The 25,719-nt window shown below is 37.3% G+C and overlaps 1 protein-coding gene across 12 annotated transcripts in view; it reads right to left on the bottom strand.

Annotated features, from left to right (window-relative positions):
- Positions 1 to 25,719, bottom strand: part of SOX6 (SRY-box transcription factor 6) — a 397,240-nt gene that overhangs the window by 144,285 nt on the left and 227,236 nt on the right. For all 12 annotated transcript variants that reach the window (XM_064163636.1, XM_064163637.1, XM_064163638.1 and 9 more), the window contains one exon: positions 676 to 848. In XM_064163636.1, coding sequence (XP_064019706.1) covers positions 676 to 848 — 173 coding nt within the window. The remainder of the gene's footprint in view (positions 1 to 675; positions 849 to 25,719) is intronic.

Raw genomic sequence — 25,719 nt, 5'->3', positions numbered from 1 at the left:
CTCATTAAAATCAACAGAGCATATATTGCTGTATATATCCTATAAAATACATTTAACTGAAAAGATAATTCTAGTAATAATGTCAGATTCCTAAAAACCACACATTAATTTGGATCTGTCTGATCTAATGCCTAGGAGACTAGTGTACGGGACCACTGTTGTACACTTTTGTACATGAAAAAGACAGCTCTTTGCACAACTGCATCTTTCAAAACCAAAATCAACCAAACAAAAAACCAACCCTCCAAACAAAAAGGCCCTACAATGCAAACTGACAAATCAAACCTTACTTGTAAAAAGTATTGGAAGGGTTGAGGATGCTTAAGATTTTTTTTTTCCACTGTTTTCTTATCAAAAAGAGTTAAATAATTATTGTAGTCTGGCTTACTTGTAACTCCCCAAATCACATCTTGGTGCAAGAAACAAGAACTTAGAAATCAAATGCCATTTATTCTAGGAAGGAAATTATTCCAATGTCCACACCCACTTTTTTTTCCTCAGGGTCCTGTAATATTTCCTCTCTCTGGACAGAGTTGTAATTTCTGAAGAAATTTAAGCTCTTTCAACAAAAACAAAACCCAAAAAACCCCATGAAACAATACACCGAGTGGAACAGCATTTATGATAAGCATTCTGCATGAAACATTTTCACAGGTTTCTTTCCTGGAGCCTCACCTGTTCTTGCTGTTGGCGAGCAAGGTCCATTTGCTGCCGTTGTTTTTCAATTTGTGAGGCTGCCAGCTTTTTCTGTTCATCATGGGCAGCCAGGAGCTGCTCCCGTAAGCTGATCAGCTGGGTGATCATAGTAGAGAGCTGTCGCTCTTTTTCTGCCAGGCTTTCTGGTGTACCTAAACGTACAGGAAAGATGTACTGTAAGTATGAGAGACAATAGTTACCAAGCAGTGTTCACCAAAGAAAGAAAAAAAAAAAAGGCTGAATCACCAATATTCTTATTTCAAGTGGCAGCTTGAATATATATTTTGCTAACAAATCCCCAAAGAATCTAGCACGTAGTTTTGCTGTGCTCTAAGCAGTGGAGGATGTAACAAAAATTGGAGCAGAAAAGATATATTTTTTTTTTTTCTGACAGAAATAATTAACAATGTACAGTGTACAAATCCCTATATCTTTTCCATCTACATCTGCCCAGTGTCATAAGCACATTCACAGTTTATTAGACATCATTTTTCTTCACTTTATATATTTTGTTGGGTTTTTTTCCCCCCAAGAATGTAAAAATAGTAAAAGAGCATTAAAGGATGCTGTTCAGTGGAAGAAGCAGTTTAATAGTTTATTGATCATTTCTCTAAAATACCCATATATTTGGTAGGTCGTTAGGGTAAATGTGAGCTTTGGTTATGAAATGCATATTAAAAATGAGCTCTACTTGTCCCTAAGAGAAATTGCTAACCTGAGAAAATGGCTTAAAATTTTTCATTTAACTTTGAAAGTTTACTCTACAGAGAGCACTTAATTAATATGAAACTACGGTACATTTATTCTTTGCACTAATGATGCTTAATGGTCTGTTTATGGGTAAATTGCATGGGTCTCCTAAGTAGAGAGTACAGGGTCCTTTTGCAAATCAATCCAAAAATTCCCCACCTTAGGTATGAACATATTACTCTGTCACAGGCCACAATGTCAGCTCTTCCATTTGAGCCACACATCGCTTTTTACAGAATGTCGAGGCTGGAAGGGACCTTGAATGATCATCTAGCCCAATATGCCTGCCAGAGCAGGATCACCTATACCAGATCACACAGGAATGTGTCCATGTGGGTTCTGAATATCTCCAGAGACTCCACAAACCCCCTGGACAGCCTGTTCCAGTCTTCTGTCACCCTCACAGTAAAAAATTCCTCCTCATGTTTAAATGAAGCTTCCTATTCCTCAGCTCCCACCCATTGCCCCTTGTCCTGTCACTGGGCATCACCGAGCAGAGTCTGGCTTCATCCTTCTGGCACTCACCCTTCACATATTTATAAACATTTATGAGGTCACCTCTCAGTCTCCTCAAAGCTAAAGAGTCCCAGCTCCCTCAGACTCTCCGTGTAAGAGAGATGTTCCTTAATCATCTTTGTGGCTCTGTGCTGGACTCTCTCAAGCAGTTCTATGTCCCTCATTTCCTTTGTATGAGCAACTCAGAGCCACCGCTCTACTAGAGATAATACAGCTACAGACAGGTAGCAGTTCAGCAAGGTTGGAAGGACATTGGAAAAAAGGCTTACAGTTGGAAGTGGGATAAATTAAACAATGGTAGGTTGTACAGGAGAACTGAGAGTTGGAGAAGAAGCAAACCAAATCAAATCAAGAACTAGTCAGGTCTGTAAACTGCCACAGTGATATTAGAAGTGGCACAAAAGAGAGGATATTTCTCATATTTCCTTTCCTCCATTTATAACAGAGGACTGTGATAAAGAAGTCACAGGTATTTAGAAGAGGAAGAAAATGTGTAAGGAACAGGACCTGGGAGGGAATGGAGAAACTGTCACTAAAATGATGACTCCACCTTCTTCCCAGAAGTAAGATGGGTATCTTCTAGAGAAGAGAAGAAAGAAGTTGACAGATTTCATAAGAAGAAGGATGAAAAATCAGGTTCCTGCCAAGCAGGTGACAAACCCAAGATGCTCTACTACTTACATAATGCTATGATGGGATCAATGTCATTCTTAAGCAAAATTTCATTTGCAAAAGCAGCATACAAGAAAGCCTCTGTCTGTAATCGCTTGCTACTGAAAACAAAACTCCATGGTTTAAGCCAATCACTCTAAATGAAGCAAACTCCCAGAAACAAGGAGAAATCTGCTTTTCTGTACATTTCTTAATTGTATTTAACAAGAAAACGTGATGAAAATATTATATTTCTTAATTTTAATAGTCTGAAACAAACTTGTGTTTCAGTGCTTTGTAATGCCAAATCTTAATTCAGTATGTGTGTGGCACAGCCCTTCCAGACATGCAAAAATCAGTAACTTCTGTTGTAGTATAAGTTTTAGAGATTTTTTTTTTCTCTTTTTCACATGAATTTAAAGCTGAAAGACAGTATTATTCAGAGCAGCTCACTGCAACTTATACGCACAACTGAAGCAACAAAAGAGTTCTGTGCAAAAAGCTGTTTCAAAACAACAACAATAGAACATATTTTGAAAGTAATCTTAGACAGGTTATGTGGCCAGAAGATATCTACACTGAAGGTACTGCCTTACCAGAGTCCATTAGCTTGTACTTAGTTTCACACTGTTGACATCAATTCAATTACTTGTATAACTTCAGTACAGACTCATCTTAACCCTCTCAAATTGTGTTACTAACTCTTGAAGATTTTGCATCATGGATCAAAGGTTATTTAGGTGTTTTTGAATGTTAGAGTATACTGAAATTCGTTTTCATGGATAAAAGACTGTTCTGCAAAAGAAAAACTCCCTTGCCTGTCATGACTACAAGAGTTCAACCACTCCATCTATTTTAGAAAGCCAATGGGAAACAACCTGCTGCCTCAAATGATACTTATTGCCATTCACTGCCACCTGGGAAACCATAGCTTGAGACTTTCACATCTGTCACACAGCTTTGGCATTGTAATGCAGGCCCCTGATCATACTGTCATAAAATATTTTACACACCCAAAGCAGGTATTAATCTCCTGCTCCATTTCCATACTATTCTGTATATTTTGTAGTTGCTTCATAATGTGAATAGAAAGCTACCACTAAGAGTGGCTGCTAAGGCTGCAAAATGTGATTGTTTTGCTATGATTAAGTAGAACAACTTGATACAGCTGCAGCAAATTTCTAAGATCATTTCTTTTTCTATTTTTCTCAATCTTATACAATAGTAGGCAGAAGTAACTGCTCTTATTCAGGAATTCATAGCAATTGTTTTTCTTTCCTTTTTCCCCCCAGAGAAACACATCTGAAATGAATGACCCCATTTAAAGTACGCTACTCTTTAATTTGTACTGTGCTATGTAATCCAACAACAGAGTAGAACTGATGACCACAAAATGTACACTGTGCTCCTGGAAAATAACAAGACCTCCACGAAGCTGCAAGACACCTAACCGAACCCTGCTAGAAATGAGAAAAAGCATACGACGCAGAATGTTGTATGAGCACTGGCAGGGGTGGGGGGTATAATTTAATTTCAGAGTGGAAAATCCCAACCATTATTTTACAGTTTAAATACCAATAAAAAACAACTTGCTCAGAATGCAGACCAGATTGAGCTGATCTGGCTGGGCCAAGAGAGGTCATCAGTAGCTGTGTGCCATCATCATCTGTTTTGCATCCACTTACTGCAGCAAGCAATGAGATTCCTAAACTCATTACCAGTAAATAAACTTCTGCTGCTGACTAAAAATATCTATAAATAAAATAAAAATATAGCAATCTGTAAAATGTATTTGCAATAAAAACAGATAAAACAAAAAGCTTAGTAAAAAATGTACAATAAATATGCCAGCTTCTATAAAATATTATATATCACAGCACTCTCTCTGTTTTAAGCCTATTCTTACTCCAAAGACAGCACTGCATTTTTTTTTCCATGGGGTCTTCCTTATCCCCAAAACACATCTGTCTTGAGTTTCTCTCAGATTTGTCAGGTGGATCAGTGCTCCCCAGGGCCTGCTCCATCTGAAGTATTTTAATTTGACTAAACACCTGATTTATTTTATCTCTCCGATGAGAAAGGCAGTTTGTCTTAATAGACTCTGTCAGCCTACAGTCCCATTCACAGCAATTTACAGGCAGCCAGGGATGCTGGAAGAGTGCTGTGATTCTGTATTTTATCCTCCTGCAGAAAGCACCTAAAAGCAGCTATTCACTGCTACTGCATGTGGCATTTTAGAACTGAATTAGCTTTTTATTCAAGTAACTACACTTGTTGTGAATAGCTTATCTGTAAAATTGCTACATTCACTACTGATTTTATTAACCTTTGGCTCTATCACAAAATGGTCTTCAGTTAGGAAAGACCTTTAAAATTGACACATTTTTCTTAGGGCCCTTTATTTCAGTGGCTTCGGATATACTGAATTTGATCCATTGACTCCCTTTACCAGCAGTATTTAAATTTTTGAGTGTCAGTGGGAAGTCAATAGTGTTTAAGGACTTCTTTTTAAAAGGCAAATATAACAGTCTCATCATCAATTCAGAAAAAAATGGTTATTCTTTTTGGATAATCCTTTGGTTACATATGCTTGCCTTTGTGATCATAATCATGAGCTGAAAATTAACTTGGTTGTAGCAATATTTTAACGTTTTCTTGTGTGTTTATTGTTTTTCCCTTTGTTGTCATATGGATTTGAGCACAAATTGAGATAAAATGGTCAGATTGAACAGAACTAAAGGATCAAAGAGAACTTTTGTGAAATTCTGGTCATAGGTCAATCTAACCAGGAGTGAGAAAATAAAAAATAGCTATAAATCTGCTGAAAAGAGAGAGGAGTTCAACTTGTGGTCTAAAATTACATTTAGAAGAATTCTACTTGTAGCAAAACCCTACTGTTTGAAACTGATGCTACATGATTTCTGGTACACAAAGTATCAGAAACATCATCTATCTTACAATGCATTTAATAAAAATAATTAAGAACATCTTGCATGTTATCTATCTAGATTTCTTTAAGCATTGAAAAAAAAAAGACATTAAAAATATAGTATCTCACAAGATAAATATATAACTCTAGTTGCTGTATCACTCTGGTTTACCACCTTACAACACCTCAATTATCTTTTACTACATACATGTTCAGTCTACACACACACGTAGCTACATGTTACTAAAAACACAGGTGGGTTTTCAGTACTACACTTGGCACTGTCCTCATGGCAGGTTTTCATGGCATAGAGGCAGAGTAACAACTGCTGGTAAAAGGAAAAATCAAGCAGGAATAACAAAAAATAGACTTCTAGTATAATTGAAACTAGTTTTTCTTTATGCTCAGCAAATAAAAGACAAAATACAGAAGTCATAATTGAGCCAAAAATGCATAGGTGTGCTCCAAAGGTTGATGAACTATGATTTTCAGCTATGATACCAAATTACTGTGGGCTTTTCAACATGCTTGCCTTAGTTTCCCTACATGTACACACAGTAAAACACTACCAGTCAGAGGATTTTATATCTGGTTAGTTAATGTTTCTGAAGTGCTTTGAAAACTTTGCATGGAATCTCTACACAGCTGCAAAGTATTATTGGTTCTCTTGAATTCTGTGATTAGTGTAAAGCATGACAAATATCATCCTTGTTTATGCACTGCATCTAAACTAACTATTGCCCCATACACTTACAGGAAATACAAATTAATAAATCACAAATGATTACTCCTGTTATGTTCCCAGAATAAACACGTAGCATGTCTTTTATGAAAAAGACAGTAATGCAAGAAAAAAGTGTGGAGTTTGCCAGAAACTAAGAAGGGCTTTAAATCACATAGCTGCAGTTGCAAAGTATCATCGACCAAAGCAATTCAACAAACAAAAAAAAAATTACTGTGAATCGAGTTAAGCAATTTCAGCTTGCTTTAAGAAAAAAATAAAACAAAACAAAAAACCCCACACAAAACCCAAACAACAACCAAAAACCCCTCTGCACACACACACAAAAACTCCAATAACAAAAAGGAGCCTTTATGAATCAATTCCTCTGTTGATTTTTTTTTCCCCTTCTTCTTGTGGACATTGTTTGAAAAGAAAGCAAAAACACAATGCTAGACATAAAAGAAAGTGTATTTGATCTTAGCTGCCCAGAGATAACCTGGTTAAACCATTCTGTCTAACACGGCAGTCTGCAGCACACATCAGATGGGCTGTGATGTCTCTACTTCACAGGCTCTGTCCAGCATTTAGCATTTACCCTTTTTTGATTGGGTCATCTTTTAAATGCCACAAAATAGGGCAGCAAAAGTCAACAAAAATAAACAGGGAAAACAGAAGAAAGTAACAATCTAATGGAAGGGCTTCAGAGATAAAAGTCACTTTGTGAGGGCTGCCTGACTAAGGAGCCCCCTTGCCATTGCAACAGCATCTAATTTGAGTTCTAACTCCAACAGCAGTTTAAAAAGCTTTCTACTCTAAAGGGCCCCAAGTGCATCATAAAGATAAAGCATTTCAGTAGAAAACAGCCACAAAGACCTCTATTATCTTATCAGTCTTTGGTTACAACAGCTGAACCAATATGACTAAGTTCTGACTGACTTTTTTCCTCCCTTCTTTTTATAACACTAGAATACTGGAATTTCTTTATTTCATGATCTGTTAGCAATTGTTGATGTTCCCATATGCTACTGTCCAGTTCTCAGTCAATAAAACCTTCCATAAATGCATCCATTGTGCTTTGTGGCATCCCAGCGCAGAAGGCAACACAGGAAACACGTCCAGCATGCAAACCACACCAGAGAGCTCCTCTTGTGAAGGTGTGAGATCTCTCCCTCCCTTACGTATCAGAGTTATTCTGCTTTAAGTTTTAAGCAAAAATAATACTTTACATCCATAAATAGTAACAGGAATTAATATTAGGAACTGTTGGAAACATTCTACAGAGCAAAAGAAAAAAAAGAAACAGAAAAAGAAAGAAAATAAAGCTTAATTTAGCTGTGCTTACTAAAAGGATGGAAATGTTTTACTGCAATTGCAACATTCATCCTAGTTTCACACATAGCAAGCGTCAGATGCTTAAGCAATCTCTTAGGCGGGAGTGATTTGAAATAGTATCGTTTGCAGGAGAGTTTTAATACCAACCTGAAGCTCTCATAAGCCAGACTGTATTTCCTAGACTAGCCACAGAATGGCAGGCAGCAGAGTGCAAATGAGATTTCATCAGTGCAGCCATGGTGGCCCTTCCTTGTCCCCTATCGGAATGGCCACAGACAGGTGAGGGCAGGCAGGGCCTCAGGGCACCAGGGCCGCCTCTCTGCCTCCGGGCACACCGAGCTGTCGACATCCCACTGCTGCCATCCAGGGCCTTCACCCACACTAAAGCCCTCATCCAACCCTCACACAGGTCTGGCCTAACCGGGAGTGACAGTGCACAGGCTCTCTGTGACACTGTGGCAGAGACAGGAGGCCCTGGCCATAAATACTCTCACATGCCTCCGCTTCACCAGTGCACCGCAGGACGCCCAGGTTCAACTGTAACAGATTCAACTATTTCAAGTGTTGCATTCATTTTTTCCCCTTTTCAACAGAGTTTGAAGGATTTATCCCTTAAGACTCCAGAAATCATAGAACAGTTTATTCTGCATTAAGAACAACTGAGTCACAAGAATGTCTGTCCAGCTGAATATTGCCCTTAGCGTGTGCCATCACCTGATGGCGGCTGAGGCGAGCTTACCTGCCTCTACACTTCTCAGCGAATGCTTCTGAGCCCTGCTCCTGCAAATATCCACATTTTCTGAGACAACCTTTCTTTTGTGGCCTGCAGTGGGTTTTCTTAAATCCCACATGTTTTCTGGACTTGTTTATTCTTGCATTATTGCTCAGCAGTTCCCAACTCTTTCTTGAGGAATACCTTCTCTTCAGACGTTCTGTTCCTTGACTGTGTTTCTCAACAGTTCTAATCAAAGTAAACCACAGTATCACAGTATCACACAGTATCACCAAGGTTGGAAGAGACCTCACAGATCATCAAGTCCAACCCTTTACCACAGAGCTCAAGGCTAGACCATGGCACCAAGCGCCATGTCCAATCCTGCCTTAAACAGCCCCAAGCTGTGTGTAGTACAAAAGAAAAAACACTACAGTGTCCAGCACAACATCTATTTTTCATGAGTTATTGCCAAACAGCTCCAAAATCTGCTAGGCAAAGGCCTGGATTGAGCGGTGCCTGGTCAGCTCATGGAACAGCACCATGATGTGTTGTCCCATTTTCAGGGCTATGGAGAATCTACAGCCGAGCCCTAAAATGTAATCCATGTCAGGAATGTAGGGAAGAATGTGATGCTAGCCAGAGCTTCAGCCTCCCCCTCCTCCAAACTGGTGTCCAGCAAAAAGCAGAAATCCAACAAATCTCTCAGGCTCCATACTTTGTTTCACACATAAAAAGAAGAACTCTGACATAAGCCTTGGAGGACTTCTGCTGTGTTTAGACATTTTTGCTACTGTCTCATATATACAATTCTACTTTAGTATTGCTAAATAAATACCTATTAGCCAGTTTCTTAGAATTACTCTTGAATTCCAGAAGCTCACATCTTGCATTCTAAATAATACTAGAAGCACATATTAAGTGTTAATTTAAGTACATATTAAGTGTTAATTCATGCATGTGCATGTGGCAGAAAGATGACAAATTTCTGAATAAATTATTCTTAGGGTTTTCCAGCAGCAAGTAGAGAGTTGGTTATGAATGCTTTAATGTTTTCAGTGGGTTTAGAAATGCTTCATATATATTTCATATGAACTGCTCAGCTTCTATGTGGAAATAATGTCCTAATATGGGATATAAACAAAGGAATATGTATTAGACATTGCAACTAAAACCACAGATAACCTGTTCTTGATGGATTAGAATATAAAGATATAACAGAGGCCACAGGCTGTGAGTAGTCTGTACAGTGATACAAACACTAAAATATCATATAAAGAGAAAAGAAAAAATGAGCAGTTTTATTTTGTTAACTGAGAAGACTGTAGCCAAGGGCACAGCACAGCAAAATAAAAAAAAAACATGGTGGAGTTATACAGAAAGCAAAATTTGTGTTATTAATATTATTATTGACTCTAATGCTCAATTCCAAAGCTTTTAAAGTAAAAAAAAAAATACAAACAAGAGAGGCAAAAAGGTGGTCCATCCATTTAAGGTACACACTCAGGACTTGAAAGAGCTGAAATAATAATCTGACCTTCAGTTTCAGGGTTTGCCATTTAAATATAATTTACAGTACTTCCCTAGATCAGGGAGGGGGAAGGGAAAAAAGATGTTATACTGAGGATAGGAATGGTAAAGACTACAAACTGTATCTGTGGGCCACATAACAGGAAAAAATAGCATATTAAAAAGTATAAAGCCCAAAGAGGCATGCAAATTCAAATAACGGATTAAAAAAATGGGGGGGGAAAGGAAATCTATCATATAATGACATAACAGTGCCTCTTCTGTAGAAAAACTACACTGAATGACAGAAATGCTTTAAGAAGTCACAGTTGGAATAAATTTTCAGGATCAGGACATTCTCTGTGCAAACATCTCCAGACAAATCATATTTACTAAGTTTTTTTTTGGTGAAAGGTAGTTTCTTAGGTTAGAATTGCAGAGAACTGGCTCACCTTTCCCTACCAGAGAAAACATTAAGCACAAAAAACAAGAGCAAGTCAAAGCTATGTCTTCCTCAAAGCAATTAGAAAGTCAAAAAAGGGTTTGAAAGTTAAATTCTAGAACTTTTCTCATTTACAAGGGCTGTGCAATGAGTTCCAACCCAAGTGTCCTATAATGCTTCCATTTCTCATACAGCAAAACAAGCAAAGTCTCATAGGGGAATGGAGATATCCAGTCTTTCCTTCTGAAGATGGGACATATACTAACTATCAGAAGAATCAAGTCCCTCAATAACAGTGATGCTTGGTTGCTGCTTCTTCATTACACTGGAATTAACAACTTAGCAAATCTAATTCTCTCCTCACAATATTTACACATACATGCTGAACCAAAAAATTCAGTAGAATCATCCTTTATGATGATCTCATCTCATAAATAATAAGAGAAGCAACTTGTCTACATTCCCTGTTACTTTATCTCAAGACATGTGGATTCCTTCACCAGCTTTGGCTGAGTTTCATAATTGTCAGAAGACCAATAGCAGAAATGTCCAATAAAAGTCAAAAAACCCTCATCACTGAACACCGAATCATAGAATCAACCAGGTTGGAAGAGACTTCCAAGATCATCCAGCCCAACCTATCACCCAGCCCTGTCCAATCAACTAGACCACAGCACTAAGTGCCTCATTCACTCTTTTCCTGAACACCTCAAGGGATGGTGACTCCACCACCTCCCTGGGCAGCCCATTCCAATGCCAATCGCTCTCTCTGTGAAGGACTTCCTCCTAGCATCCAGCCTAGACCTCCCCAGGCACAACTTGAGACTGTGTCCCCTTGTTCTGTTGCTGGTTGCCTGGGAAAAGAGACCAGCCCCCACATGGCTACAGCCTCCCTCCAGGTAGTTGTAAGACAGCAATGAGATCACCCCTAAGCCTCCTCTTCTCCAGGCTGCACACTCCGAGCTCCCTCAGCCTCTCCTCACAGGGCTGTGCTCCAGACCTCTCACCAGCTTCATCGCCCTTCTCTGGACACATTCCAGTATCTCAACATCTCTCTTGAACTGATGAGCCCAGAACTGGACACAGTACTCAAGGTGTGGCCTAACCAGTGCTGAGTACAGGGGAGGAATAACCTCCCTTGTCCTACTGGCCACACTGTTCCTGATACAGGCCAGGATGCCATTGGCTCATGATAAAATAACATTGTTTTCAATGATATTAATCACTCAGCTTCCACAAAACTCACTGCAGTAAGTATGTAGACATGTTTCTAACGAAGCCTATGCACATATATATTCTATAGCATCCAAGTTTTAGGTCTGAGACTACTTAGACCTGACAGCATCATTTGCCGTACAAAAGCGTACATAGTAATACAAGTTTTAAATGCACTTATCAAATTCATAATTCTCTACATGAATAGCTTATAGCTTAATGTAACATTATAGATGTGAAACTGAGAATGAAGTGCTTACACTGAGAAATACTGCTGCCTTTCACACCAGCCTCAGAGGCACTTTAACAAAATGGAATTTCATCTTCAACATTATCTTGCTTTCTGGATAATTCTTTTGATTTTTTTTTCCTCTTCTGACTCACAAAATTCACTGATCAGAGTTCTGCTGCACTAGTAGTATCACTATATCTTAATTTAGTAATGTTTTAGATGCTTTAAATCAATGGAAGCCCCTACTTTTCATTTCCAGAGAAGAAGAAAAACATGTTAGTTCTAGATGAATACTTGTACCCATGCCTTGATGCAGAGGAACAGACGATCTGATATGAATGCTAAGCCATCTCTAATAATCATATATAACATTGCAGTGAAAGGTGTAAGTAAGGTACTTTTCTGCAACTTCCTTTTTACAGCACAAAATAACTGGTTTGCTTATATGCAAGCACAGGCAGTGTCTTCTATGGAATTACAATGCTGAGAGTTACAATTGATGACAGTCTGGAATAGGCAGGATCTTACCAACCAACATGAAAAGATTAGGAGTCTGCCACAGAAAAAAATTAAAAGGAGAATTCAGGACTGATTTTGAAATTGCTCCATTTCATTGATTGTTCTCTCATAACAGTGTACAGCTGGATAAAACCCATTTTCTTTCCATATTCAATTTTCACTTCAAGTGATTTCTGGACACTACGATACTCTTTAAAATGAGTCTTATTTTTTATTACATACATGTGATAGAATTCCAAGTGATCTATATGATCTTTCATGCTTTTTAAACCAGCATTTCTTCCTGTTGTGGTGCAAGTGCAAAATAGCACTTGTTTGGAAGGAAGAGCTCTCCAATTAAAACTTGTGTCTTCAATCACAGGGTTGAACTGAGTATCTGTTCCATCTAATCTTATCCGGGAAAGAGAATTGTATATGTACATGCATCCAAATGACTGGAAGGAAGCTGAGTTTAGAGGAAGTTAGTTTAATGTCTCATTTGATGAGTATAGCTCATATGAATTAGATGACATTAATTTCCCTGTATAACAGAACTCAGTTACTTGCGATTTCTTTAGCTGATATTTGTCTTTCATAAAAGTAGTTGATGATGCAAAATAAGCTTTTGCTTATTTGTTCAGTTTTCTCACATTGTCTAAGCTATGGGTTAATAAAGAAAGATGAAAAAGAATCATGTTTTAATTAAGTTTTGCATTTCCAACAGCAAGCTACATAATGGGGTATTTTTACTATTTTACTCATTTCTACATTTTGTCACAGTATTTGCAGAAATGATCTGATTCTTCTCTTCAAATAGTGAGGAATTCCTTGCATTGTAGTGTCTTTAAACACAGACATGGGGTGATGGAGAGAAAAATGTGGTAGCTTAAGTCCATACACCTTGTGTGTGTACTCCTGCAGTTGGATGTGCAAATCAGGTGAAAAAAACATATCATTGCTGTGGGGCTAATCTAGTCTTAAGTAGGTTATGCCATGCCTTACAGTGAGCCTGAGCATCTATGTGCTAGGATAGTCTATGAGAACATGGACAGGACTGAATACTTTGTAAGTGAAAGAAGGAAAGAGATCCTCTCCGTAGGTGCCACTGCAGTTAGTTTATAAAGGGCTAATCAATTTATGTATTAGGATTCAGCTATTGGAGATCTTTTGCCTTAAAGCTGACACTGATGATTCCACTCTATAACACTCCAGGAATCTTCCCTCCCTTCCTCTACTCAAAATTGTAACTCACATGCATTTCTTCTGCTGCATCCAGAACGCACAATATACACAGGAGAGATGTACCCCTGTGAGATGTACTCTGACTTATGATGTCTTGCAGTTACTTCTTATATCTTGTTAAATAAGTTACTTCCATGAGTTTTTAGTTAGTAGTTATTAGCTACACCACTCAAAAAAAGTCTAAATATAAATATGAGGAGTATTAGTACTGCAAGATTTATATATTTTAAATATAAATTTTAATTTTGATCTTAATTACATGTTCATCTTTCATGTCTTACAAATACAAACAAGTATATCAATGAAAAACTTATATTTGCCTCTGAAGATTTTTATTGCCTCTGGTGATAAGTAATGAAGAAGCAAAGTTTATTGCAAAACAAGGACATTAGCATAGCCTGTCTATCATGGAAGCTGTAAAGAAGAAACTTCCTACTTCATCTGAGAAGAGACAATTTAGTCAAAAGCCTTTGATATGTATGGAAAAGCAAGAATTTTATACATTTCGAATGTGCCCGCAGAAGTCAGTTGAAGCATTTGCACTTAATTCAATGGGCTTTCAAACAAGTCCACTGAAATGTTCATTAAGAATGGCATTAGATGGTCAAAATTGGCAACTTCAAGCCCATAAATCTGAATATTATTTTAAATTTCTTTCATAATAAAACACTTAGAAATTGGAAGTGCTGCTTATCCGCTGCACACAACCTAGTAATCTGTAAAAATCAATTCAACAGAGCATATTAATGATACAAGTATGAATTATTTTATGTCTTTTGAAATAACCACAACCTCACTGTATGGGAATGAGAAACAAAAAACAAACAAGTCAACCATGCTGCTTGCTCCCTCGAGGTTTCTTTTATAAATAAAGAATTAATTTAAGAGGAAACATTCCAGACCAAATTAGGATTCCATGACCAGCTTGTTGTGCTCCTACAAAATATGCTATAAAATTATCAGTCAAGTTTCCTAACTGCAGAAAAATCTCCTAGATCACAGTGAGCAGAGCACAAAGGAGGTGGTCTACATTTGCAGACTTAAGTTCAACACATATTCTAAGAGCATTCTGGTATAACTAAACTCGAAACTGCAAGCATGAGTATGTTTAGCCAGATGTTTCTTAGAAGTGACTAAAAATGCTGCTGGGATTTTTTCTTTAATTTAGTTTCTTTGTACACCCAGTTGATCAAAACCAAAAACATTTAACACAACCCTTCACTACGGAATTGTTGTCAATGAAATTCTTCACAGTCCCAAACCAGGGAGTGGCATCGCGTTATTTTGTTGTACTTAGGTATTCTACCATTCAAAAAGGATCACTCAGAATGAAAACATAAACACTGCCTATTCAAAAGACAATATAAATCAATATTCAACACCCTGAACTTACAACTTTAAGCACAGTCTAAAGATAACTTAGAATAAATCTTGAAGCATAGGGAGCATGCACCAAGAAGTTTTGAATTCCACTATAACAGCATTCTAATTGAATACATTATAAACAGACCTAGGATATATTTGGAAATCAGGATCCCTTAATTGCTACTCTCTCCTTGAGACAATAAAACACTATCCAAGCTGCAATTTCATTGCTTCTACAGCAACTGCAAATTCATCATTATTTTATTCAGAACAAGACACTAAAACTGAAAACACCAATGAAGAAGAAGCAGGAGCAGGGAAAAGAGATTTCTACTGAGACCTCTCTTAATTGGTTTTGCAAGTTAATCATCTTCCTTTTAAGTGTCCTATTAGAAACAGAGTTACACGTGGAACAACACACCTACAGCAACTTGATGCAACGTTGCTGATGTTTCCCAGAAGTTACATTTGTGTGATTGTGATGCCAAGAAACTGTGAACTAAGATGAAGGCCAGTTGTGACTACAAAATAATTCTGCTTTTAAGTGATGTATTTTGTGATTTTTTTCCTCTCTAAGAGTTTTAGATGTGCATCAAAATTTCAATCTGTCTGCATCTCTAAGGTTCTCAGATTCCTCAGATATGTGTCTGGGCCAAGATTTTTTAAGGAATTTACAATTCTTACTATTGCACACTATGAAACTAACTGAACTTTAGTTATGGGTAGAGGCTGACTATGTTTATTTCTACATCAGCAGAGGAATAATTCTAACTATGGGCTGCTTGCTGCCAGTTCTTAGCCCCAAGTTTCCATATACACCTGATGGTGGGATGTGTTATCTGAGGGTATGCAGAGACACAAAATGCCTATGTCAGTTGCTGTTGTCTTGAGAAGTGGCAAACGGTAACCTGCTAGGCTTACGTATTTCATGTTAGAAAAACTCTTATGTTTCAGAAGTGGGCATCTCTGACCCAAGTCTGAGAGACCCAAAATTACACTACAGAACCCTCAGGAGGTGAAGAAAACAGCAACAAAATAAAGAGGGTTAATGAATTTGTGAATATATGCTCTACTCACTGCAGCCCCTAAAAGAAAACTCGCAGCCATCCCTGCCTGTTGCAGGCTCTCAGCACCACACAGACAAACGGATCTTGGCAACAAAGGGAAGCAGGAAAGGTGAGAAGTTCTTTCAGTCATAAGTTTAAAAGAACTCTACAATTCTTAAAGAATCTGAAAAAAACAACACAGAACAGTCATGCCCATTTTATTTCCTTTATCTTCTGTAGTAAATTTCTGTGTTTATTGCATTAATATTACTAATTTTAAAATAAAATAAAATATTTTTTTAAAAACATAAGCTTTGCCACTTTTAGAAAATCTCAAGTTGTATAAATGCACATAAAATGTCCACACACACCACACTGACTTTTGAAATCTGTTTTAAGAGAAGATTTTAGTTTAGTGCCTACATCAAGACTATTCCAGCTTCCACACAGAACCACAACCAATGGTCAAGTCCCAGAAATCAGTTTCAAACTATGGTGAGCCTTACATAAAAAGTAATTTTCTGATCATAGGGTTAGAACTGTGATCTTATTTTAACAGAATGCATTAGAGGCATATATCAATCTCGAGTGTCTCTAAGTCGAAATGACTGCAAAAGATGTATCCTCACATAGAGTAGTAGGTTTTAAAATGTTGGAAATGTCAACCACTTACATACTTTCATATTATCCCTAATTAATACAAATTGCATTTAATTTCACATTTAGTAAAACATATTGCTGCCCAAAATAAGGACTATAATTTTTATCAGCAATTATTATTACTGATGTATCAACACAATTATTTAAATTCAATGTATATAGAGACAGATTCCCTGCAAGCGTCTGGAGTTTTTGGTGCCCTTGTTGCTTCTTCCCTAATTTTTGTGGCTTGGAGCTCCTCCAGATGTCATCTCTGACTTTGTGGTTTTGTATTTGAGATCTCATCTCCTGATTCACAGCATTCCTTGATTGACAAACAGATTCAAATATGTAAACAAACGGTTACCTGTATATGATCTGAGTCTGACAGCTGCACTGCTGGTTCTGGTGAACCTACTGTTTCAGGTTTTACCCATTGCTCGGGTCTCTGAGTCACTGTGTTTACTGGGCCATTCAATAACTGGTGACATATGTGATCTCCACACTGCAAGCTGCACTTCAAATTCAAAGAATTTTCCTTTTTTTCCCTCCCCTTTCATAAACTAAATTGTTTTAAAACAACATGGGGTTTTGTATTTCTACACTGATGTGCCTCCTAATTGAATGCAGAACACTTTCAAACTATTTTCCATTAGAGACCCACTTTTTTGCTGATTTTAATGCACAGTATAATACCTTCATTGCTAGATTAAAATTGTTTGACTAGTAGTAAAACCTATTATTATATGCTTTTTTAGCAGTTTTGTCTTGTATAATGTAGGATGATTTATGTAAAACATACCAAACAGGATACTCTACAAGCTGCTACTTGCATGCTGCAAACAATCACAGCTTTACTGATAGACTGGGACTTAGCATCTTAAAATTCCTGTGGAAATCAAGTGCATTTTAAGTATTGGGTTTGATTATTTAATCAGACAACTTGCATTTTGCTCTGGCTAATTTGGAAGGCTGATAATATTTTACTCATAAAATAATTGTGCACCTGTTGTGATGGAAACCTATTCAAACAAATCTTAATAGACATGAGGATTCATTCCCAACATGAGTGTGTTAGCCTCTCATTACTGCTATCTACAGGGCAACAATTTTTTAACACCTCTTGAGCAGGGCTCAGCTTAATCTTGCATAGCTCTTAAAAAATGTTTATGACAACATGACTGACATCAAATTTTGTTAATTCATATCAATACTGACCAAGGGAAATATCAGTAAACACAGGCTGAACTAACAGTAAATTAAAGGAAAAAGGGTAAGAAGAGTTATGTGCGAAGTAACCGGATTCCAGTGGGACAGCTAATGTCAAAGAACAATTTCTGATCAAGTTGCCTTGTATAAATCTATTAATTTTGTTAACACAGAGGGTAATACCTACAATAAACTCATTGAATCAGGGCAGGCTATGTCCTTAAAAGATTTCTCTTTCTGTTTGCTTTGTTCAGACCAATTCCCTACGGAAATTGGTCCAATATAGTTCTCACTATTTCCTTTACAATGTGGATATTCAATTGATTGGCAAGACTTCATCTTCCTATTGTGTTGGAAATTTTTCTCAATTGGTAAATCATTCCACAGCAACAAAAAACATTTGGAGGGACTGAAAAAAAGAGAAATTATTTACTTATTTCAAAGTAAATATCTAGGGAAGGAGCAGAAGGGAGACATTGGATTGAGACCAATTCACTTGTCCAATAAGGGGGAGGTACCTGATTGGAGCAAGTGGATCTGATTAGCCTGAAATCACTTTAATGTTGGAAGGAGGAGGTGATAGGAAGGATAATGAGCCCAGTTTGGCTAGAGCTGCCCTTTGGCAGAAACTGTCAGTTGTCATTGGCCAGATCTGAAGAGAGGTGACACAGCTAGACAAATCAAGACTTCCTGAAATAAATACGGATAGTTAACCTCCTCCAAAGGGTCAACTTGATTAGAAAGGACAAGGACAGCTTTTCTTGTATTTTGTTCTTCTGTTCCTCATAGACCTCAGGCTCTTCAGCCAGTAGCTGTGTGAAGTTGCACTTAATGCTCCTGCGGTTCTCAGTCGCATGTGATTTTTCCCAAACATGCTCATATTTTATAGTTTTCTGAATACTATTGCTTTGTCCTTTAAGTTTTACAAGTGACATTTATGAGGCACAGTTTCTAAAGCTATCAGTAAGATATTTTTGCATATCTCTTAGAAAAAAAAAAATATTATCTGATATCATCAGCAGGCTCTCATTACCACACAACATCAACACATTAAGACTCCAGGACTCCCTATTCTGGAAGGATGGTTAAAATGAACTGAGATAAAAAGGACTGCCATGAAGGTTCTCATTAATCAGTGCCAAAGTTTGATATTGCTCAGAAGAGGGATACTTTGTGCAGAAGGTTGCCTCCCAATTAACTGAAGTGCAGGATGGCTTTCACATACAGAATAAATAAATACATTTTTACTTTCCAACCTGGATAAGAAATACTGAATGTAGTGTAACAGAGAAAGCAAACAGGAACACCCATTCCCTGTTCACTATAGTAGGGGATCTAGAGGACACCTACAAGATATCAAGTTAAAATATACAGCATATTGTTAACTGCTGATCTTATCCCCACAGACTTTCCAGCTGTCTATTAAAGGATTCAAAATTGATTGGACATGGTCCTAGATGATCATTCTATCAAGGGCCATTAAACCCGAATGATCCACCTCTGAATCAAGAAGCCTATTAATCATATTTTGTGGAAAAGTGGAAGACTACATTGAGGAAATATTAGTGTATGTTTGCCCTTTACTTATATGCTACCCTAGATTGCTTACTGTGAAGAGAGACAGAACACTATGGGATGCTACATTCTTTACATCTGACATTAATTCAAAGATCTCCTTGATGTGAAACTCCCATAATGAAAGATTAAGTGCATCTACAGCTTTCCACAGAATCTATATTAATCAGAAATTTTTGGTCTTTTCAGTCCCATGTCTATACGCATCTTTCTAAATAAATGCTTACATTGATTGCTTTGTTAGAATTTTAATTTGTTTAGAGGAACAACAAAAAAAGGAACTACTAAAGCATGATGAAACACATTTTATCACTTCAGCAAACTCCTACACATGCACTTGCTTTTTTCATATCAAGTTGCATGTTTCTTCTCATCAGGACTTTTGTTTTGCTAAAGACAAGCAACTCCATTGGTGGCTAAGCTGGGTCTTGACTCAAAAGGGAGTTTCCCATTGACATCAAGTGCCAGAAAGCTCCAAGCAGTAAGATTCTTCTTCAGCACAGAGCCTTCTGACTACAGGTAAAGGCTCTGTATTTATCAAAGAAAACAATTCCTGATATGACAAAGATTTTATACACACACACACACACACACACACACACCATCAACTCCCTTGCTGCCATAGGCAGGGACACCTTGCACCACATGAGGTTGCTTAGAGCCCCATCTAACCTGACCTTTAATGTTTCCAGGGATAGGGTATTCACAACTTCTATGGGCAACTTGAGCCAGTGCCTCACAGCCCTTATCAGCAGCATCATTAACCTTATTTTTTTTCCCTGAACTGTTGATACTGTTTGGGACACAGTTCCACAGACTATAGCACATGAGGAAGCTGTACTTTGATTTCAGTGTAGTACACAGTTCATACAGCTAGCCCAGAATTGCTAGGCTTAGAAATATACGCTGGTAAAGTAAAAGTAAAGAGAAATATGTGATAGTTTTAAGTAATCAATTCACTGTGTGCCTGCAAACACACTGCATGCATCCTGGTTGATGTTATTTATAAAATGTATTCAACAATATTGAGAACTTGATTTATGTGAAAGGCTGATTATAATGTAATTTATAGATGTGGAGTTTTAAGAACTAAAAATGGTAATAGTCATTAACTTTTAACACTATGATAGGTGCCACTGAAATATGACCCACTGACCAAAAGAGCAGAGTGACAAAAAATGTTTTCTTTCTTTCTCCACCCCGCCCCCACTAAGTGGTGTTCCAGTCCTGCCAAGACTTACATGTACATAATGTCAATAATAGCACTTTGTACAGTGAGCACATTCATTTCTACGGAACTACTGTCTGTCTGTAGAGATTGGGGTATGTCTATTTAAATCTAGGATCTGGAGAAAAGTAGTTCACGTGACACACACAAAAAAATCAAGACGATATTAGATCATGCAGTTTAATTCACACTGATGATTAGTCTAACATTCTAACTAACATATTGATATGGTAATGATAACAAATACCTACAATGGGGCATGGTAAGTTTAACTGAAGTATTTTTACTTTAGAACCTATTACCTTCTTTAAGCAAATCAAATTAAAGATATTTCAACATTAAAGGCTGAAAATGTTAATGAAATATTCCTCATTCAAAAAGGTGCTACTTAATTCAGAAGGTCAGGCTGGGCTCAGAAATGTTGCTTTTGTAACAAGTTGCACAAAATGCTAATGATGTGAGAAATGGCAAAATAAAAATATCTCTCTGATTTGGAGAGCTACAAAGTAAAGCTAAACATATCACTTCACTGGATCATGGTAATAAAACACGTTGTAAGAAACCTTTACTGCCTGTGCTATATTTCTAATCAGAACCAATTTCTTAAGGATTCGGGTGTCGGGGTTCTGGGTTGCACTGTTATGTTATGTTTTGTTGGATGCTTTCATTGGTTTCACTAATTGGAACCAGTTGATCCTTTTTCCTGTGTATTGATTTTTTAAATCCTAGCAGTTAACAATGATTCTAATGTATCATAACACTTTAGACCTTAATCATATAGTGGGGCTTTTGCTTGTAGCTTTTGTTTGAGTTTTAATTATGAAGACCTTGTGTCTCAAAGCCTGAGCTGGGTTTTTAATTGCTAGTATGTATATCACACAGACTTCAAAAGAAATAAAATATGTTTATAACAGAGAGCACAAAGGAGAGCTTTGAAATGTCTATAGCCATACAAAGTGACATAATTAAAAACCTCTGAGCGGCTCTGTGATATAAGACTTATATATATTTATTTATACATATTTATAAGGCAGACTGCTATATACCCTTAGAATTCATGAGAACGAAATTTCAGCAATTATACTGAGAAATAATTACTGCAAATCCAGACTACAGCATTGGTCAGGGCTGCAGAAAAACATCAGATTTAGTTTCCTGAAAACAATCTTCACATTTTGATATGGTGGCACCGGGAAACACCCGAGAGCTTATCCATGAAGCAAAATTCAATGCAATGGAAGCAAAACCAGCATTTTAAAATGTTTTGTAAATCATGTGGTTTTCATGAAAATTAAAACAAAAAATAATTCACTGTAAAGACAGAGAAATCATAACTTTCTCAAGGATTCATTCATGCTGATCTCTCATCAAGACCATTCCAGAAAAGGCTAGTGTTAAGTTACTAGATTCAAGCAGTTGTACCTCACTATTCTCTTCCAGTCACTAATGCTCGCACACAAAATGCTCCTAAAAAACACCTCTTTCCCTCTCTCCATTGCTCAAGTATCAGGGACAAATATCATTTTTAACATTGTTTACAGCATATCTTACAAGGAGACCATTAAGGGGGTGAAGTTGCTCCATTTTACTAAACCCAGCATTTCCTAGGAAACCAGAATGCCGCCTCCTACCCCAGCCAAATATTTTGAAACCACCGAATACGTACATGTCACATGAAATAGGAGGTTCAGGCTCTTTTTAATAGAGTAGTGACTAGAAAAAGGGAAGAAATATGCACTGGAAACATAACGCAAAGAGCCTTCTCTATTGGATAAAACTATGGACAGCAATCACTCCCCTTCCCAAAATAGAGTATACTGTACAAAGACAGCATGTGACATTCAAGTCACAATGCCTATAAATATAGATAGTTCCAGTTGTAAACATTGCCAATAGAAGCCAGAGAACTAACCTGCAGCACAGTAGATGGTGACCCAGGAGTCATTCTTCTATAAGACTGCTAGACCAATTACGACCCTTTCACAAGAGCATCATTGCTTAAGTTACTTAAAGAATGACCTTTCTTATTTGATCTTCAAAGACCCTGCACACTGAGAAAGACCACTACAGGCTACTTCAGTAGGACAACTGCCTGATGCATGCAAGACTATGCTATTCCAGAGATTTATATTTGGAACAGAGACAGAAAACTTAAACCAGACTCTGTATAGTGATAAATGATGCTACTCTGCCTAGCTGTGGCTGCTGAGGAAAAACTAGAGAACTAAGCAACAGAAATACCTGCAGCAAGGCAGGGCAGAGAACTCTGTGCACTCAAACATCTGCAAATTCAGAAAGGAGTTCTACATTGCTCTGTTTATTCAAAAACATGACAGCAAAAATTAGAATGAAAAGTATTTCCTGATGCTAATCTTTATACAAAACCCACGACGCTGCAAAAGCAGGACACAAGCCTGGCAAACTGCTCGTATGTCTTAAAGCACTTTTGCATGCATCCTCTGACAAACAGCCTGCAGTCTGATGATTTGCATAAGCAGCTGTGGGGGTTTTTCCAGGTGAGCAGGTCATTTAACTCAGCTCAACTGCTTCGTAGGCCTTTGAAAATTTGACCTGTGTGTTTCATTTATAAACATATCAAATGAACAAGCAGACTTATTTAACCACTGGAATTTGGCTACAAAGCATTCTGCCAAATGCTCCTCTGAGTTTCATGCAACCTCCCTGAAGTCAGTGGCTTGTTTGCCCGGAATTCAAGAGAGAATTGGGAACGTGATCAATCACTGAAATCCTAATAAAGAAACACAGTAAAAATAGCTTTACAAATGAAGCATACTATGCAAGAGCAAACGTGAACAGGAACGGTGCTGCTTCAAGAAAAAAATTGAATGATTCCTTGTTTGTTACTTTTGTATTGGCTTCTATTGTTTGAATTAATAGATATAGTTTGCAATTAGATCCTGATTAACTTTGATGTGTTCTAAATACAGAAGATAAAGCAAGAAAACGCAATTTTTATTTGTTTCAGCCGATTCTCTTCTTTTCTATGTGCTTCCCAAACATGAAGAGAAACGGTTTATGTCAGTGGTACATTTTTTTCCTGCTTTCATCCCTTTTCCTGGCACTGATTCTTAGTGAGCTGCCTTCCCACAACCAAGATGCTAGTCTTTCACTGAAGGGGGGAGGGTTGTGGTTGTGCAGAGAGAGAGAGTATGTGCTCAGGTTATCCTGAGCAAGAACAACGCCTTCTCTCTAATATAAACAACTCCCAGTAACAGTCAGTGCAAAGAGCAGTCCCTCACTGGACCACACCTCACTTTCCAACAATCAAGAGGGTTTTTTTTTCTGATGACCTCATTTATTTATTTTTACTGCATCACTTCATGTCTTTAAGCTCTCGGTAATACGAGGAGAAAGTCTGCACAAAAAACAAAAACTAAGGAAAAGGATATTTGACCTCACAATGGTGATACATTTTCAAAAGTAGTTCTTTAAGATCTTATTATGCATTACCAGTTACCCAACTGGAAATTCATTTGGCTCTATGAAAATTAACTTCATGATCTGGAGCACTACCACCTTGAATAGCAAAAAGTGTTTTTTTTAAGGTATGCTGCTTTGGTGAATCAAAAATTCTCTCCAGTTCCCCTATCTTCCTTTATTTCCTCCTTCCTGCAGCCATGTGCTAGACTGTTAGGGGGTTTTATTTCTTTCCGAGATGATTTAAGGCACACAAATTCTAATACAAGTTAATACCATATGATAGCAGAGATTCTACTAGCTGTGAGTTAACTAGCCTGGGGACAGTATTAGGCTACTGGCTTGGGAGTCCAAAGGAAAAGAGCCCTACCAGACTATCCCCAGAAAAAGTAGGTGAATGAGCTGAAAATTCATCCGCATCTGAGCAAGAATGCTCAGGTAGATGAAAAAAGAGTTATACATTCGTTCTGCAGTGAATATATAAACTAAGAAAACAGGAAGAATAACATAAATCCAGAAAAACAAGCTGCTTTCTTCAAAAACTAGAGCTTATGAAAAAGCTTTTTGTGCCATATAAAAGAATAAAGACCATTATTCTGCATTGTTAGAGATCCCACCTCTTTTCATTTTGATTCACTAATAGCATTCAAGTAGTTTCTATTTAAAGACTAAGTAGCTATATTGTGCAATTAATGGACAAACTAGCATTCAGTGTTTTCCACACTACTAGGAGACAATATGGCTTTAAATAGAATGTGATTTCAAGACATAATTTTGTTGGATTTTATTGCATTCAATTTTAACATGTTCCTGTTAAACTGCAGATTGTATTTCTGCCATGACATTACCATAGGAGTTCTTACTTGTCTAATACATAAACATTGTCGTAACTCTACCAAAAAAGTCCAACAGGAGAAACAAAAGATTTGGGGAGGCTTTGTTTGGGTGGGTTATGTTTGGGTTTTCTCGTTTGGTTTGGGAGTTCTTTTGTTTGATTGGTTGGTTTTTTGTTTTTTTTCACTAGGAAAGATTTATTAATATGATGTATATGGTTCTTTGTTTCCATATATTTATAGCTGCAATTTAATAAAATTATGTCATTGAAGACAAATAAATCTTAGGTACCTTATGTATGCCTCAAACATGCCTTATGACTACTTCTCACAGCACAAAAGAACCCACCTTTTAAATTTGTTGCTTAATCAATAACACTGAATTTCTTTTCACTAACAAAATCCATGAAAGAATTGATGGGTGGGGAGAAACACTTCAGGTTTTCTACACAGTACTTAACTGTCAAGAGAATTCCACTCTTACTAGATTGCTGGCTCAACAAATTTTGGAAATACTGGGAAGTATTGTCTATACATGCAATAAAGCTTGCACTGCTTGCAGTAGTTCCCAAATTTCATCCCAAGCTGCTCTTTTTCTACAGGAATAGCATGAATAGAAACTATTTTTTTTTCCCCCCCAAATTGGAATCAAATATTTAGAACAGCAATCACACAATTAGCCCCTTCTATAATCTGAAAGCAGTCTCCTTGTACATTTGATGCAACCGGGAAGTAACAGCATCAAGCACCAGTAACTCCACGTTTTCAAGATGTTCCTTTCCCTCTCATCACAGAGATACATAGCTAATGTCAATGAACTGGAGTAACCAACCTGGTGCTCGTGATAACATCCTTGATACTGCCTGTAACTGATTGTGACATACTCTATTTGGCAGTTGCATCCATCACCTTAGAGATAAACATTAAAAACCAGGGTG

The sequence above is a fragment of the Pogoniulus pusillus genome, chromosome 24 (genome assembly GCF_015220805.1).
Source record: "Pogoniulus pusillus isolate bPogPus1 chromosome 24, bPogPus1.pri, whole genome shotgun sequence".
Lineage (NCBI taxonomy): Eukaryota > Metazoa > Chordata > Aves > Piciformes > Lybiidae > Pogoniulus > Pogoniulus pusillus.
The sequence above is the reverse complement of the archived record's forward strand: the minus strand, read 5'-3'. Positions and strand labels throughout refer to the sequence as shown.